Below are 18,632 nucleotides of genomic sequence, written 5' to 3' on the forward strand. Positions count from 1 at the left end.
CAGTTGAGTGTCCATCCCTTGATTTCGGCTCAGGTCATGATCTCACGGTCATGAGCTCGATGCCTGCGTCTGGCTCTGTGCTGAGCACGGGGCCTGCTTGGGATTCTCTCCCTCTCTCCCTCTCTCCCTCACCCTCTCTCCCTCTCTCTCTCTCTTCCCCTCCTCTCCCTCCCCCTCCCTTGCTTATGCCGGCACATGCACTCTCTCAAAATGAATAAATAAACATTTAAAAAATATATACACATAACAGTTATTTTACCACACTCTTTCACTTCTCCACTTAATTTTCTTTTTTTTCTCTTTTTTTGTTTATTTACTTTTGAGAGAGAGACAGAGCACGAGCAGGGGAGGGGCAGAGAGAGGGGGAGACACAGAATCTGAAGCAGGCTGTCTGCTTCTCAGAATCTTTGAGCTGTCAGCACAGAGCCCGACACAGGGCTTGAACTCACGAACGTGATATTATGACCTGAGCCGAAGTTGGACGCTTAACCAACTGAGCCACCCAGGTGCTCCTCCACTTAATTTTCTTTATCTTTAAACGTATTCTACATATTATTCTTCAAGTCACTTTTCTTCCTTTTTTTTTTTTTTTAATTTTTTTTTTCAACGTTTATTTATTTTTGGGACAGAGAGAAACAGAGCATGAACGGGGGAGGGGCAGAGAGAGAGGGAGACACAGAATTGGAAACAGGCTCCAGGCTCTGAGCCATCAGCCCAGAGCCTGACGCGGGGCTCGAACTCCCGGACCGCGAGATCGTGACCTGGCTGAAGTCGGACGCTTAACCGACTGCGCCACCCAGGCGCCCCTCTTCAAGTCACTTTTATCATGTATTGTTATTAAGAATAGTGTAATCACTAGGTTAACATTCTCTGGTTGGTGATGATTTTATGGCTTCGCAATGAAAGTAGGAGCCCAAATCGAAAATGTTATTTATTTTATACTATCTTACAGACATGGGAACATGTGTACTTGGTGGCAAGTCATTTCATTACTTTACAGTAGAGGGTTATTGAGTGTTATTCGAATTAAATTGAAGCCTTTCAATGCTTATGATACATTGAGAAGGAGACCCTTTTACAGATAGTCTATAATGGTTGTATTTAGATTTCCTCTTCTTAAAAAAAGAAATTATCAGAGCAATTATTATTCATTCATTTTAATTTAATTCATCATTAAATTTAAAATTACATTAAATATGTATTTGAATATTAAAGACAAAATAATAGGAATAATAACGATAGTAGCTGCCATCTACTGTTCACTCTTTGCCAGATACTCTGTGCTAAGCACTTTATGGAGTGTGTCCTTTATCACAAAAATCCTGTGAGGTAGTCACTTTTCCTATTCCCATTTATAGGTAGGGAAACTGACTCTCGGAGAATATAAGCAAATTACCTCAAGTCGTGGTCTTGTAAAGCACAGACTAGGTTTCTAATCAGATGGTCAAACTCCAGAGCCTATGTTCTTTTTAAAAAAAATGTTTAGGGGTGCCTGAGGGGCTCAGTCGGTTAAGTGTCCGACTCTTGATTTTGGCTACGTTATGATCTCCCAGTTCATTCGTGGGATCGAGCCCTGCGACAGAATCTACACTGACAGCACAGAGCCTGCTTAGGATTCTCTCCCTTTCCCTCTGCCTCTCCCCTGCTTGTGCACCCGCACACACACACACACTCACCCTCTCTCTGTGTCTCAAAATAGATTTAAAAAATTTTACAAATGTTTAAGTAGACTTTATTGTTTAGAACAGTTTTAAATTTACAGACAAGAAGAATTCTTATATATTTAATGTCTTTCTCACATACTCTGCACTCAATTTCCCCGTTATTGACATCTTACACTAGTCTGGTGTTGTAGAATCTAAGTCTAAAGTTCTCTTTTGTCTAGCAAAAGAGCGGATGCAGGATTAAAACGAGAGACGGCTAATGGGGGGGGGGGGAGATAAGAACCCCGAATAAGGGTCCTTGCCTCGTATTTATTCAGATCAGAAGGCTTGCAAACGTGATAGGTGTGTACAAAGAGACAAAGAAACTCGGAACATTAACTTGTGGATGTGAGGGGGAAAAGGGAATTTTGAAGATATACAGTGTTTGGGGTTTGGGTCAATATAAAACAAAATCCAGGCACCGGGCAGATGGGTAGATGGTTGTTAACGGCAGACAGGAGGCACCGTGTCTGTTTATCTTTGCCAGCCTAGGGGATGAGACAGACAGGGGGAATAACCTCAGGGTTAACAAGACACCTTTTCTTTTGTTAACCATCTCCACTCTGGCTGCTTTGCCTGCAGCGCAGAGGTCCAGAGTCCAATTCACCAATTTACCTAAACTGTCCCTATTCTTCTATGAAAGCAGCTTTCTGCTGTAGTACTAAACTTGGGGTGCTTTCACCCTGAATGTCTAATCTTGTTATTCCTATGTATTGGGCACCTTTGTGCCGATTCTATTTCAGGCCTTTGCCTCTCTGTATGTATATCTAGGGGTTCAGCACCCCTTCCCTGTTTTGGGGTGCCTTTGCACCTCCCTATTCTTGGCACCTTTGTGCCTCCCTATTCTTGCCACCTTTGTGCCTCCCTATCCTTAAAGTGCCAATCTGTTTACCCAAACTCGGGTGTGAGCATTTTATGACTTTGTGTTTCTTTATGCCCTGTTAACCCATTGGTGTAGGCCCTGGGGGATTCCTAAGCTTATCCCCCACAGTCTGGTACATTTGTTACAATATCGATATGTTATTGTTAAAGCCCATATCTTATTGGGATTTCTTTCATTTTTACCTAACGCCCCTTCTCTCTTCCAGGATCCCATCCAGAGGTTAGTTAGCCATCATGTATCCTTAGGCTCCTCTTTGCCATGATCATTTCTCTGACTTTTCTAGTGTTTGATGACCTTGACAGTTTTGAGGAGCACTGGTCTACAGTTTTGTAAAATGTCCCTTGACTAAGATTTGACTGATGTGTTACTCATGACTAGACTGAAGTTATGGATTTTTGAGAGGCAGAGGTAAAGTGCTATTTTCGTTACATCATATCAAGGGTGCCCACTGTTTACATGACTTAGCGCTGTTGCTGTTAACCATAGCTGAGGTAGTGTCTGTCTGTTTTCTACACCGATACTTCTCCCTCTTGGCATACTCTTTGGAAGAAAGTCACCATGTGCAGCCCACACTTAAGGAAGAGAGAGTTATGCTTCCCCTCCCTGAAAGTGGAATAGAGCCTGTGTTCTCTTGACCACCATGTAATTTCTCTGATCTTGCAGTGTTCTCTCTAGATCTCACTTCTACTCTGAGTTACCACCCCATTTCTCTGTTCCCTTTAAGACAAATTTCTGTGTATTATATTCCAGGCCCTCCATTTTCCCTTGAACCCGCTCCAGTCAGGGTTTCATGCCCCACTGCTCCATTAAAATTCTTCTCATCCAAGGTCACAGCAGCTAAATTCAATGGTCAGTTCTCAGTCTCTTTTTATTTGACATAATTGATCACTCCTTTCTCCGTGAAGCACTTTCTTTACTTCTAGAATTCACACTCTCTTCATTTTCTTGTCTTCTTACAGGTTCCTCTTTATCTCTCTGACCTCCTCGAATGCCCCTGGGATTAGTCCATGGCCCTCTTCTTTTCTGTTTATCTACTTTACCCACTATCTTGTCAATTGCATCTGTATGGTAATAATGCCACATTTCTAGCCTAGGTCTCCCTCTTGACATCAGTACCATCTCTCTGTTTGCCTACGTGACAGATATTTCCAACTTAACAGCCCAGAAATGCTTCCCTCCCCCAAAGTTTTCCCCCATCTTGGCTAATGGCAACCCCATCCTTCATTTGTTCAAGCCGAAAATATTAGTCTTCTGTGACTTCTAGCTTTCTCTCACAAGCCACACCCTGTCTCTCAGTGTATACTGGTAACTCTACCTTCAGGATCTATCTAATAATCTGATCACCTCTTACCACAGCCTCCACAGCCCTCCTGGTCCAAACCCACCGTGAGATCCCACTGGCTAATTTCAGCGGCCTCCTAACTGGGCTCCCTGCTGCTACCACCCTGGCCCTCCTCGAGTCTCTTTTCAGCACAGCCACCGACCGGTGAACTAAAGTATATATGCAGGGGATATTATATCATTGTCCTCTTCAGAACCCTTCAGTAGCTTCCCACCTCACGGTAAACACCAAAGTCCTACATGCCTTTTCTCACTTCCTTCTTGTTTGCTCCACTCCAGCTCCATTGGCCTCCTCGGACAAGCAAGGAACCTTTTCCTGCAGGTAGCCTTGAGGCTCATCTCCTTACCTCCTTTGTGTTTTTGATGAACTCTTATCTCTCCTGATCACTCTTTTAAAATCAACACCCCCCCCCCCCCCCCAGGGCGCCTAGGTGGCCTAGTCGGTTGAGCTTCTGACTCTTGGTTTAGGCTCAGGTCGTGATCTCACAGTCTGTGAGTTGGAGCTCTGCAAGTTCAAGCCTCATTGTTGGGCTCTGCACTGCCCAACAGTGCTTGGGATTCTCTCTGCCTCTCTCTCTGCCCCTTTCCTGCTCACACTGTCTCTGTCTCTCAAACTAAACTAAACTAAACTAGACACTCCCCTCCTCCTTATGCCCCTTTCCTGCTTCCTTTTTCTCTCCATCACTTACCATCTTTCAAATATTTTGTAGATTTTTATTTGTTTTTTTTTTTGCCAATCTAGAAGTAAGCTTCAAGGGGACAGTGTGAGAAGTAAGCGGGAGGAGTCATTTTTAGAAATACCAAATAAAAGCTGTGCTGCCTAACGATAGTTTGCAACCTATTGGGAATATGTATGAGCCCCCTCACCCCATAGTGGAGTCCCAAACCCTTAGACACTTCGCTTCCTGGTTCTTCCCCTCTCTCTTTCCTGTGCTTATTTTTGCGGGCTTTGCAATGAACATGCGCCAAAGAACAGAGGGAAAAGGGACTGAAGGTCTCTGTGTCACCTCAGGGAATGTACATTTGTGCCAGTCAGACTACTTTTTGCCTTACGTGGGGACAGGCAACATCCAGGTAAGCTGTCACTGCTATAGTACTCAGCCAATGAGGAACCAGGGGAGGGGCTTACATACTAGGAGATAAGTTGTCTGCTGTGACTTCCCCCAGTTTGCCTGTTCATTAGATACCCCGCTCTTGCAAGAACGTTTGATTAAAGCTTCGCTTCACTGTGCTCTGAGTCTCAACATCCCTCCTTTGATTGGGTCAGTGGGCTTATTTCTCACAGGCAGGGAATTTTTTGTTTGCCTTATGTCCTGCTTACTCCTTTAGCATCTGAAAGTGTACGTAGTACAGTGTAGGCATTCAATAAATATCTGCGATTGAATGAATAATGAACAGATGTCTGTTAAATATCCAAAACCTTCTTCGGCAAAATATCAAACAAAGCGTTGTACCTGATACAAGTCATGGTCCCTGCTTTTAGGGATTTTCCAATTTAAGGTAGGCAACAGGCCTATGCACATTTTTTTTTTTTTACACATTTATTTATTTTTGAGAGACAGAGAGAAGCAGACTGCAAGTGGGGGAGGGGCAGAGAGAGAAGGAGACACACAATCCGAAGCAGGCTCCAGGCTCTGAGCTGTCAGCACAGAGCCCGACACGGGACTGGAACCCACAAACCATGAGATCATGACCTGAGCCGAAGTCGGATGCTTCACCGACTGAGCCACCTAGGTGCCCTGGCGTGTACACACTTTATAAAGAAGTTTAACAAAGGAAGAAAACATGGGGAGATAGTACTGATCATAACCTGGGTAAGGAATTACACAGCTCTGCTTCAGACTGAAATGCTGGTGTTCAGGGTGAACTGTTGTAAAATTTTCTCCCAGAGGTAGTTAATGTTAGGTCCTTACCTGAGTCTGGGATTGAGGAGGGAGTAGGGCAGAAGGCTATGTGAATAATCATGCATAGCCCTTCCATGGAATATGAGTACTGCTCAGGTAAAATGTAAACATAAGCTTAAGTATGGATAAGAATTACTTCTTGTAAAATTTATTACCTAGTGGGTTTTTTTTTAATTTTATTTAAATCAAGTTAGTTAGCATATAGTGTAATAATGATTTCAGGAGTAGAGTTTAGTGATTCATCACTTATATATAACACCCTGTGCTCATCCCAACAAGTGTCCTCCTTAATGCCCATCCCCCGTTTAGCCCATCCCCCACCCCCCCCACCACCTCCCCTGCAGCAATCCTTCGTTTGTTCTCTGTGTTTAAGAGTCTCTTATGGTTTGCCTCCCTCTCTCTTTTTATCTTATTTTTCCTTCCCTTCCCCTATGTTTAGCTAGTGGGTGTTAATGCTATAGTCTGGTAAGAGGAGTTGAGCTAACTGACACATTTGACTTGTGTTATTTCTTTTGGAATTAAAAATATCTTCAATCTTAAATGTTCTTTTAAAAGAATGCCTAATTGCGTTGTGTGCTTTGTAGGAAGAAAGAGAGACTTCTTTTCCTTTTCCCATTATATTGTCTCAAAACAAACTTTGCAAGAGTGCAGTCTTAAGTTACTAGGGGTTTTGACTTGTGGTTATATGCAAATACAAAGATTCCAAACAAGGGTGTGTTGCATTAGTCTAAAAAATCCCTTCAGAGACATATTTGCATGTGGAGAGTGCTTTCTGCAGTTGAATTCCCCAGTGGTTAAGCATTACCTAGATAGTCTTGCTCTCTCAAACAGAGCCCAAAAGGACCTTTGAGTGTCAAATGAGTATTAAGCAATCAGTATCTTCAGATAAACTAATCTGAACTGTTCAGGTGGACTTTTTGGCTTCTGTTATGCCAAGATGCCTTTCAAAGAAAAGATTTGCCTTCCAAAAAAAAATTTTTTTTAAACAATACTTAACTATAGCATATTTTTCTTAAAAAAATTTTTTTTAATGTTTATTTATTTTTGAGAGAGAGAGAGAGAGAGAACAGGGGAGGGACAGAGAGAGAGAGGGAGACACAGAATCTGAAACAGATTCCAAGCTCTGAGCTGTCAGTACAGAGCCCGATGCAGGCCTGGAACTCGGGAACGAGGAGATCATGACTTGAGCCGAAGTTGGACGCTCAACAGACTGAGCCTCCCAGAAGCCCCAACAGCGTATTTTTCTTAATTTATCTTTTCATTTAGAATGCTCTCAAGTTTAACAACACAATTAGTCATTGAGAACTTTACTCTTTATTTGTTTAGTGCCATGAATAAACAAAGATCTATGTTCTGGAAGAAAACAGGAAAGGATTAGAGAAAACTATGAATATGGAAGGATCTGACTAATAAACATGTCAAGAGTTTGCCTTCCTGTATCATCACATTGAAGCTCTTGTCTGGAATTTGACCTAAATGAATTATACACTTTATGGATGCTGATAATGCTCGTTAGTGGTGTTTCTATGCAGAATGCATCATCATTGAAGAAAAGCTATTAAGGTTTGTACTATGAATCACCAGTTAGAGAAAGAGAAAATGTATTTCGTTTCTTATCCTGGAAGCAACCCATGCATGCGGTATCCATTTCAACTGAGCCTGGGCCAGTTATACTCCATGAACTGTTGCTACTAGAAAAATGCCTTTGCTTTCCATAGACCTGGTGCAAACTCAGAACCCTTTGATCCTGGTCAGTGTTAGGGAAGTAAAACCTCAGCTCTTTTGGTATCTGTTGTGTCTCAAGTCACAAGGTGGGAGAGCACAGAATCATGGCCTGTTGCACTCTTAAAAGGGAAATTCAGAAACTGAACAAAGAAAAAGAAAACTGGGGACTAGAATGATGTGGGAAATCCGATATTCCCTGGGACTTGAAAAGTTAACTCTAGATCTCCTTTGGGGTTATAAACTATTCCTTTTTTAATTTTAAGTTTGTTTGTGTATTTATTTAGAGAGCATGAGCAGTGGAGGGGGCAGGGAGAGAGAGAGGGAGAGAGAGAATCCCAAGCAGGCTCTGCACTATCAGCAAAGAGCCTGATGCGACGCAGGGCTTGAACTCACAAACTGTGAGATCATGACCTAAGCTGAAACCGAGAGTTGGATGCCACCCAGGTGCCCCTAAACCATTCCTTTTCTACTGTGAGAATTGTGAGCCATAAAATGTTTTTACCTTTTTATGTGCAAATATGGTATATGAGACTCCTGGTACTTCTGCGGCCAGATGGATCCTCCCAAAACTAAAGCTTCCATCTTTGCACTGCCTTCTCAGAAATCTTTGGCCTTGTTTACTTTCAGAATAGAGCTTAAGTTTGTGTGCTAACACCCAGGGCCTCTGTCACTCAGCAAATACGTATTGAACATCTACTATGTGCCAAGTGCGTACCTACAAAGGTAACAGGGAGACCCCATGGGGCTTGTTCACCTTTTCTTTAACGTGAACCCTCTGCTCTAAGCATACTGGCCTCTTCTTTGCCCTCTCAGGCCCTTTCCTTCATTTCTGGAACAATTCCCCATCTGACAGGCTCTTCTGTTTTGTCCCAATTCAACCCTGTTGTAAAGTGAGCTGATGTCGTAACCGAACAAACATGAGTTGGTGCCTTGGTGAGTCAGAAACTGCACCAGGTTGCGTTTTCCCACAAAGAAAACTTTTGTATGCGGCAAATAAGATCATGGGGACTGGCTTCCAAAGCCATGACTGCCTGAGAGAGGGTGAATGGGTTCCTTTTGTTCAGTGTTAGGATGAATATTTGGATTGGGAAGCCTTGTCTTCCTGTGTAGAGGTGAGCATAACATCACACATGCACCTTAAGGAAACATGACAATATGACATCGTGTGTTATGTAAATGACACTGAAGCTCCTCCTTGGGTGGAGATTTTAGTATTATAATGAGATAAAGATAATCATAAGTTATTCCACAGCTCACTCCATGGGCCAGCCGCACAAGCTCCAGGCTGGTTGAGCATAAATGATCTGGGTGGTCTGGGCCAGCAGGAGGTCTTGTCAAGGCAGTCGCCATCACCTGGGGTTGTTGGGGGGGGGGGTGGTTTTGGGTTTCATTTGTCTGAGTTAAGGGAAAAGCCAGAAAGTAGAGCTTAGGGAAAAATGTAACACAAAAGTTAATGCGTGTAGCAGGTGGATAGTAAAGGCCAGGTCCTGGGGTCTAGCTGGTGACAACGTCCCACCCTCATACTCCTCCCTGACTGTGGTAGCCCACAAGGCTGTCATCTCCCTTCATGTCTCATCCCAAAATCAGGTCATGTCTTATCCAGAGTTTTAAAGTAGAGAGGGAACTGTTTGCTTTTTTTTTAATTAATTAATTTTTTTTAAGTAATCTCTACACCAGCGTGGGGCTTGAACTCATGACCCCAAGATCAAGAGTCACATGCTCTTCCAACTGAGCCAGCCAGGCGCCCTGAGACGGAGCTGTTTTATTTTATTTTCTTTATAAAAGCTTGCTGTATGTTGTATAAGTATTATTAATTTATATGGTACATTATGCCTGATACTCTATAAATGTCAGCCAAGTAATCTACTAATAGAAAAAGTAGAAACCTAAACTTTCACTTTGCTGAGATTTGATATTTAGTGTTCCCCTGTTGGAATGTTAATCTGGAGACTGGGAAGTGTTCTAAAGACTGGAAGAGGTATTTTAAGGTCAGTGCTGCTATAATCAGCAGACCAGAGAGGGGCAACCAAATTTAGTGTCCGTTTTGGGAGGAAGTTCAAATGGACTTCAGAGGATGTTTACTGATGAGAAGTTTGAAATTGCTCAGTGACTTGCCTAGAGTTGCACCATAGGCGAATGGCAGAGCCACGAATAAACACACATTTTCATGTGTATACCCAGGGGGCCACAAGGGTCCTCTCTCTTGATGGAGACTTCTCTTTTGAAGACAATGTAGGCTACTTTTGGGGTTCACAGTTCATTCCTTTATTTTGTTTCCCAACTGAAATTCCCATGATTTTTTTTCTCCCCAGTATAGTATATTAATTCCAATAATTCCTTGAGTATCGGCCTCTCTTTAGAAGTATGCATAATTTTAAACTTGGCTCAGGCTCCAGAAACCATTCCTCTAGGAAGCTTTCCATGATGCCCTTATCTTTTTGAGAGAGAGAGAGAGGGATAGAGTCCCAAGCTGACTCTGTACTGTTAGTGCAGAGCCCAACGCAGGGCTCCATCTCATGAAACGTGAGATCATGACCTGGGCGGCGAAATCAAGAATGGGTCGCTCAACCGACTGAGCCACCCAGGTGCCCCCCCCCCCACCGCCTTTTTTTAAAGATTTTATTTATTTATTTATTTTTTTAAAATTTTGTATTTATTTTTGAGACAGAGAGAGACAGAGCATGAACAGGGGAGGGGCAGAGAGAGAGAGGGAGACACAGAATCGGAAGCAGGCTCCAGGCTCTGAGCCATCAGCCCAGAGCCCGACGCGGGGCTCGAACTCACGGACCGCGAGATCATGACCTGAGCTGGAGTCAGACGCTTAAACTACTGAGCCACCCAGACGCCCCAAGATTTTATTTTTAAGTAATCTCTCCACCGAACATGGGGCTTGAACCCACAATCCCAAGATCAAGAGTTGCACACTCTCCCGACTGGGCCAGCCAGGCACCTCCATGAGGCCCCCATTTTTAGTTAGGGACCCCTCTTCTTGCTGCATATACACTTGACGTATGCAATTACTATACTACTAGCACAGTCAACAAATGTTTGAACTTGTTAAAAAATGAAATTCCACCAAGTAAATCTGAAGATTTTAATTGGCTTTATTTAATAATTCATGAATCAGTCAGTATTCCGTCTAGCAAGTAGAAGGGAGTTCCGGGGAGTTGTACAAAATGGAAGATTATCTTCCAGGAAAGATGGTGGGGCAAGAAAATTATTAGCAAAAGAAAAGTATTGTTCTGCTTAGGTCATGACCTCACGGTTCATAGGTTTCAGCCCCAGTTCAGCAGAGAAGCTGCTTGGGATTTTCTCTCCTTCACTCTCTGCCCCTCCCCCTCCCCTCAAAATAAATAAACAAAAACTTAAAGGAAAAAAAAAAAAAAAAAAGGATTGTTCCTGGCAAGATTCTTTCCCTTAGGGAGAAGAGCAGGGGGTTTTATCATGCAGATTACCTCATCTTCCTCTGGGGATACAGAGGGCCCATGTAACAGATCAGTTCAAAGGAACTGATCAGAAAATTCCTGACTAACTGGGTAAGATTTATATTTCTGATGCAGGTTGAAACTACAGTACTGGATTAGGTATTTAGCCCCGTTTGGTGACTTGGCCTAAGTGACGCCATTTTGGGCCTGTTGACAAATTGTACCGATTTGCACTATTTCCTCTAAGAGCTTTTAGAAATAGTTAAAGTGTTTATGAAAAGTGTGCCTCAACCAAATAGGTAGATCACATCATCAAAAGAAATACATTAAAAATTAAGTTACTGGGGTGCCAGCTGGCTTAGTCGGTTGAGCATCTGACTTCAGCTCAGGTCATGATCTTCCGGTCCGTGGGTTCTAGCCCACGTCAGGCTCTGTGCTGACAGCTCAGAGCCTGGAGCCTGCTTCAGATTCTGTCTCTCTCTCTCTCTCTCTCTCTCTCTCTCTGCTCCTCTCCCGCTCTGTCTCTCTCTCAAAAATAAACATTAAAGCAGACTTAATTAAAAAAAAATAGAGAGTTACTATATCTTGATAAATATTTTTGCTTTGAAGGTCCCCTTCTATTTTTTAGTGTGAAGCTATCTAAAACATATATTGACAGTTGGATAGTCCTTGCCTCTTCATGAGACATCATCTCTTCCAAGAAATAGATAATAAAGATATTCTTGCCAGAACTTAAAATGTGGAGGAAAGGCAAAAACAGTCCAACTTAATGATGTCAGATACGTTATTGTAGCTGTTTTTTCCTTTACAGCCTAAGCATACATTCCAGTTGAATGTCTCAACTTCATCATCCTTTATTGGATATGCCACTTCCTTTCACCCTTTTCTGATACAAGATGTGACTGAATAACATAACGTTTAAGATGAAACTTTGTGGGTATTGACCAGGATAGGCTAAGTTATATGCAGTAACAAGCACTGCCCAAATCACTGCCAGTGGTTAACATAACCGAAGTTTGCTTTTTGCTTGTGGGAACAGCACTGAGAGTCCAGAACAGCTGACCTCATGAGGTGGCCCAGCATTCCAGGTGGCTTTGATCTTGAAGCACCCCCGTATCAACATGTGCTTATACCTGGTGGCGAGCATGGGTACCTGGTGAATTGCCCCCTGGCTCTTCAGTGTTCCTGGCTGAAAGGGACACATAGGCATAACTAACCCAGGGCAGGAAGATGTAATCCTCTCTGAAGGGGCAGAAGATTGGAAATATTGGTGAGCGCTGGTAATATCTACCGAGTCCACTTTTGGTCCACAGGAAGAGGGGGGCAGTTATGGTTGCATGTTGTGATCTCTGTCAACTTTCAGGATGTACTTATACTCTCAGCAAAAACAGAAAGTTGAAGGAAACTGAATAGTCTAGCAAACCCTTGAAGGACTGAAAATGTGGGGAGAAGGGATGCCATATTAAATCAAAAGATGTTTGTCTTTCTGATGTCTTGATTCAAATACCGCAGCTATTGGGGTGCCTGGGTGGCTCAGTGGGTTAAGTGTCTGACTTCTGCTCAGGTCCTGATCTCACAGTTCGTGAGTTCGAGCTCCACATCAGCCTCTGTGCTGACAGCTTGGAACCTGGAGCCTGCTTTGGATTCTGTGTCTCCCTCTCTCTGCCCCTCTCCCACTCGTGGGTGCATGCTCTCTCTCAAAAATAAATAAATGTTAAAAAAAAAAATTCAAGTCCTATAACTAGTGTAGTAGCTCCCTAAGAAATTTTTTAAAACTTTAGAGTCTTTTAGAGTCTGAAATAGACTGAAGAGAGATAGTTCTGTAGGGGGCTTATTACACTTCTCAGGTCGGAGCCCCTGTTCGTCTTTTAAAAGGACATCAACCTTTGGAGAGTATCACTGGGGGATAGGTGAGTCCTCCAATGAGGTTACCTTGGTTACTGCTGGAGAGAAGCTTCCAGATTTGTGTGTGGCAGAAGAAAAGGCTGATTTCCATAGCCAGTTATGGTGACGTGTTGAGGGTCCCCACGACCACACTCGGATGACAATTGGATTTCATCCATCCATGTGTATCTGGCTTTTTAAATTTTTTAGACTTTCCAGAGGATAAAGGTATGAGACAGGGTGTCTGGGTGACTCAGTCGGTTAAGTGACCAACTCTTGATTTCAGCTCAGGTCACGATCCCATGGCTCATGGGATTGAGTTCTGTGTCGACCCCCGTATGGGGCTCTGTGCTGACAGCTAGGACACTGCTTGGGATTTTCTCTCTTCCTCTCTCTCTACCCCTGCCCTGCTTGTGCTCACATTTTCTCTCTCTCAAAATAAATAAACATTAAAAAAATAATTAAAAAAATAAAAATTATAAATAATGTTATAAAAAATTATAAACTAAAACATATGAAGTATCCCTATACATGTATTCCAATAAAAGTAAACTATTGTTGGGTTCTTCCTGTTGCGATTTCTACAGCGGAGCGACTTTCAAACAGCTGGCTGGATGTTCGTCACATCGAAAAATATGTTGACCAAGGTAAAAGTGGAACAAGAGAACTACTCTGGTCCTGGGCACAGAAAAACAAGACCATCGGTGACTTGTTACAGATCCTCCAGGAGATGGGGCATCATCGAGCTATCCATTTAATTGTGAACCATGGTAAACATTTATGATTCTTATGATGTGGCTCTCTGTCTATCTTATAGAGTTTGCAATTTATAAATGTAAATATTGCATTTTGTTCAAGACCATGACTGGTTATACTATATGTCAAGGATTCCTTACCTGAGGCTTTATCTGAAGGCTTTTGTCACTTCTTTTGGGTGACACTTTCTTTCCTTATTGCCTATGTTATACAACACAGTCCTTTCTACCACTTGTTTGGGTTTTTAAAATTTTTTACTTGTAAACTACACATTAAAATTTTTTTTTAAATATTTATTTTTGAGATAGAGACAGAGACAGAGTGTGAGCAGGGGAGGGGCAGAAAGCGAGGGAGACACAGAATCCGAAGCAGGCTCCAGACTTTGCTGGAGCTGTCAGCAGAGAGCCCCACGCAGGGCTCGAACTCACAAGCGGTGAGATCATGACCTGAGCCGAAATCAGATGCTTAACCAACTGAGCCACCCAGGTACCTCTAAATTGCACTTTTTTAAACGTTTCACTCTTAGCTAAGAGAATCAGTTTTCCATCCAAAACTCTGACACTATTTGAATCGTAAACAGAATCACAGTGTTTGAGTAAAACATAAATACTTTTATAATTAGCTTTGTCATATAAGTCAAAATATAATTGGATTCTCTCTTCCCCCGCCCTTGTATTTTAGTGCAAATGATGCCTGGGGCTTATCTTTTATCTTCAGTGCTGTTTTTATGCCAGGGCCTCTAACTCTGCCTTACGAGTCTCGTTTCACAGTGGCCTAATACCTCCCTCTATTTGTCTTATGTGTTTCTGATGCTGTGTCATGACTTACACTTAAAAGCAACCTGATGAGGAAAGCTCATGAAATTTTTTCTGTTCATTCTTTATCAATAAAATAAGTTCCTAATGTCCCCTGTTCTGTTTACTCCACTTTAGATTTATTCACTTCAACAAGAATGATCCCGAGTGATCTTGGGTCTTACGTTACAGACTCAGGGCTCTTAGGCTGAAAATTCTTTTGAATCAGCATCCTTGTTCTTTTGGCTCTTTTGTCCAGAGGTATTTTTAGTTCCATATATTTGCATGCAAATATACCTCTACCTTATCACCCCTACCTAGAAAAAATCCTGCGAAATTTGTACCAGAACACTGTACCTTCAGATTGACTTTTATATGCTTTTTACGTTTAATGGGATATTAGACACTTCCCAATAGGCTCCCACTACAGTATTTCCCGTAAAACGTGGCTCATCTCTTTTGTCACTGTTTCCTCACTTGGCTTAGTCCCATGGAATGCTTCACTACGAAGCTGACTGACCAAGTAAAGTACAGTGACTCCCTGGACACTGTAAATGCACTGCCTTTTCATTCTCTGAGCCTTTTCCAGCTGCTGGAACCACCCACACAACTTATCGTTCACAATATAAACTCACACCAATCTGATAGGACGCAGGGTTATGTTTTACATTTACAGATTCCGGAATAGATTTCAGGATACCTTTTCACTCTCTGTGTTGTTTATTTACACAGCAGAGAATGATGTGGACTGTGAGTAGACGAAAATTTCACATCCTTGCTTGACTCCTGTTGCACGTGCAAAATTGATTTCATTTTTAAAAATAGGAGATTCGCTGATTGGTGGAAAGACAATTATTTACTGCCCTAGTATCAGGAGATAGGTAAATCTGAGATGAAGAGGAGGATAGCATTTTGGTCTGAGTCCTTTGCTGAGAAAAATAGCATTATTTAATTGCAACTTGTTGAGTGGATGCTTTGAAACTAAATCTTTAAAATGTTAGTTGTTTAGCTTGTTCAAAGAAGCAGCGTGATGATTCATGGAAACCGTTAAGTGAGCCTACTGAACACGTGTCTCCTATGATAGCTACTCAATGAATTAGAAGTTAGAGTTCCTAACTGAAAGTGCATAAAAAGATTTAGTCTTTGTTTGTTGCTCCCATGCACAGACTTACCAGTTATCCAAATAATCCATTATTTGCTCAAATATCCATTTTTGCCTCCCTTCCCTTGAAATTGTCAGTTTGGTGGGATGGTTTTCATTTTAGAGGAGAGATCACTTTGTGGATTTGGAATTTCTTATAAGTCCTCCTGAGAAAAGTCTTGTATTTCCTCCCAGTCACTATTCCTGCGATTCAGGTAGCTGCCATTAGGTGTTTTCACATCCATAAAGCATTCCCTAATATCTTAGGACATAGCCTGGTTGTTCAAGAAACGAGAATCCTTACCTGCTTTCATTATATTTCTGGTATGCCTGCTCTTACATATCACATTTTGCATTTATATTTCAATGGTCATAATTGTTTTCTACTTTTGACATAAAATCCACAGTTTTCTGCTGGCTTCTTAGGAGAGCCATTATGAATCTTCAATTTTATATGACAATGAATATTGCCTTCCTTTTTATGGGCAACAAAAAGACAATGACTTTTAGTGCCCTTAGTTCAAATTTTATTCTACACGATACTTCCCCATGATGTTTATTTCTTTTTCTTGCCTAATTGCCCTGGCTAGAACCTCTGGTATAAGGTTGAATAGAAGTGGCAAGATCAGACATTTTTTTCTTGTTCCTGATGTAAAGGGGAAAGCATTCAGTTTTTCATAATGATGTATGACATTATTTGTGGGCTTTTCACAGATACCCTTTATTAAATTGAGGGAATTCTCTTCTATTCCTTGGGTTTTTACGATAGGTTAGTGGATTTCATGGGTTTAGTTCTTCATTCTATTAATGTGGTGTATTACATTGGTTGATTTTCATATTGTAAGCCAATCTTGGATTCCCGAATGAATCCCACTTGATCATGGCATATAATCTTACATGTTTCTGGATTTACTTTGCTAATATTTCATTGAGGACTTGTTGTTGTTGAAGACTTCTGCATCTATGTTCATAAGAGATATTGGACTATAGTTTTCCTATGAAGTTTTACCTGGCATTGGTATTAGGATAATATTGGGTCTCATAGAATGATTTGGGAGTTGTTTCCTCCTCTTCTATTTTGGAAAAATTTGTAAAGAACTGATGTTAAATTTTGTTTAAATATTTGATAGAATTCACCTGTGAATCCATTCAGGCCTGGGGTTTTGTGTGTAGGAAATCTTAAATTATTAATTCAGTCTCTTTTCTTGCAATAGGCCCATTCAGATTGTTTATTTCTTCTTGAGTTAGTTTTGGCAGTTGGTGTCTTTCTAGGAATCTGTCTGTGCCATTTCAGTTATCTAATTTTTTTTAAGTTTATTTATTTATTTTGAGAGAGCACGCAAGTGGGGAAGGAGCAGAGAGAGGGAGAGAGAAAGCATCCCAAGCAGGCTCTGCACCTGCACAGAGCCAGATGCAGGGCTCAAACCCACGAACCTCAAGATCGTGACCTGAGCTGAAATCAAGAGTCACTTAACTAAGTGAGCCACCCAGGTGCCCCTTAGTTATCTAATTTTTTACATGCAAATGTTCATCATATTCTCTTACAATTCGTTTTATTTCTGTAGGGTTGGTAGTGTGTCTCCTCTTTGTTTTTGGTTTTGGTAATTTGAGTCTCCTCTCTTTCTTGGTTAGTCTAGCTAAATCAGTTTTGTGATTATTCCAAAAAACCCCTTTGGTTTCATTGATTTTCTCTTTTGTTTTTATATTATCTATTTCATTTATTTCCACTGTAATCTTAATTCTTTCCTTCCTTTGCTTCCTTCAATTTAGCACTTTCTTTTCTAGTTCCTTCGGTGAAAATTCAGGTTATTGATTGAAGATCCTTTTTCTTTTTTAAGGTAGGCATTTACAGCTATAAATCTCCTTTTAAGTGCTCCTTTTGCTACATCCCATAAGTTTTGGTATGTTGTGTTTTCACTTTCATTCATCTGAAAGTAGTTTATAATTTCCCTTGTGATTTCTTCTTGGATTCATTGGTTATTTATGGACTTGTTGTTCAATTTTCATGTATTTGTGAATTTCCCAAATTTCCTTCCATTACTGATTTCTATTTTAATTGCATTGTGGTCAGAGAATATGCTTTGTATGATTTCAGTCCTTCCAAATTTACTGAGGCTCATTTTATCGCTCAAGATATGGTCTATCCTGGAGACTGTTCAACATGCTCTTGTGAAGTATTTGTATATTCTTTTGTTTTTGGATGGAATATTCTAGAGAATGCCTGCTAGATCTAGGCTTGTAGTTTGCTCAAGGAGGTCTGTTATTAATTGGTTATGTTTTGTTGCCGGTCCTCTAAGCAAAGTAGTTTTTTAAAACATTAGAATACAGTCAAAGAAAAACTAGGAGATGAAATAAAATTTTTCTGAAGTCTGAATCAAAATGTCAGATGTGACAGCAAGATACTTCAGGGTTTTCATCTTTTGCAGGAAGCTACATAGACTACCTCAATTCAAATAGAACATACAGAAGTTACGGTGTATATTTGGGGAGGAGTGACAGGTGTTTGTGGCTGATCACACGTGCACACACACACACACACACACACCCCTCTAATATCTTACGGCACAAGAGAGGATACAAAATAAACTAACCTAAGGAGATATAATCCCATAGTTATACAACTTTAAAATATATGGGCAAAAAGCTGATTCAATGTTGCTTTTTTCCTTTCAATTTTCTACTTTCTACTTTAATATTTTTAATGATGTCTATCAATAATGTAAGGTAGGTATTATACGTTAGGTAAACAAAAACATGTTTGAATAATATTTGATCATTACAAAGCTATTTACATATGTTAATTTGTAACCATTCAAAGGGAATGCAAGTGAACTTTAGAAATTAACACTACTAGCAAGGTGTTTATTTTCACAGTCTAAGAAAGGAAAAAAACAACATGCTTATTAGAGACATAAAATTTTATCTGTATCTACCTCCCTTTATTTCTTTTTAGGAGCACCCTTGAAGAGTCAGAGTCATCATGGAGATAGATTTCCAAACATGTTACCCAAGGTAGAGTGTATGTGCAGAGATAATGAACCTTGAACTCTGTTGCATATATAATTGAGCATGGGGG

At 41.1% G+C, this 18,632-nt stretch overlaps 1 protein-coding gene across 1 annotated transcript in view; it reads left to right on the forward strand.

Moving 5' to 3' along the window:
• Window positions 1–18,632, forward strand: part of IRAK3 (interleukin 1 receptor associated kinase 3) — a 54,698-nt gene that overhangs the window by 6,108 nt on the left and 29,958 nt on the right. The window contains exons 2-3 of the mRNA XM_043562968.1: window positions 13,453–13,635; window positions 18,510–18,568. Coding sequence (XP_043418903.1) covers window positions 13,453–13,635; window positions 18,510–18,568 — 242 coding nt within the window. The remainder of the gene's footprint in view (window positions 1–13,452; window positions 13,636–18,509; window positions 18,569–18,632) is intronic.

Source organism: Prionailurus bengalensis, chromosome B4, assembly GCF_016509475.1.
Source record: "Prionailurus bengalensis isolate Pbe53 chromosome B4, Fcat_Pben_1.1_paternal_pri, whole genome shotgun sequence".
Classification (NCBI taxonomy): Eukaryota; Metazoa; Chordata; class Mammalia; order Carnivora; family Felidae; genus Prionailurus; species Prionailurus bengalensis.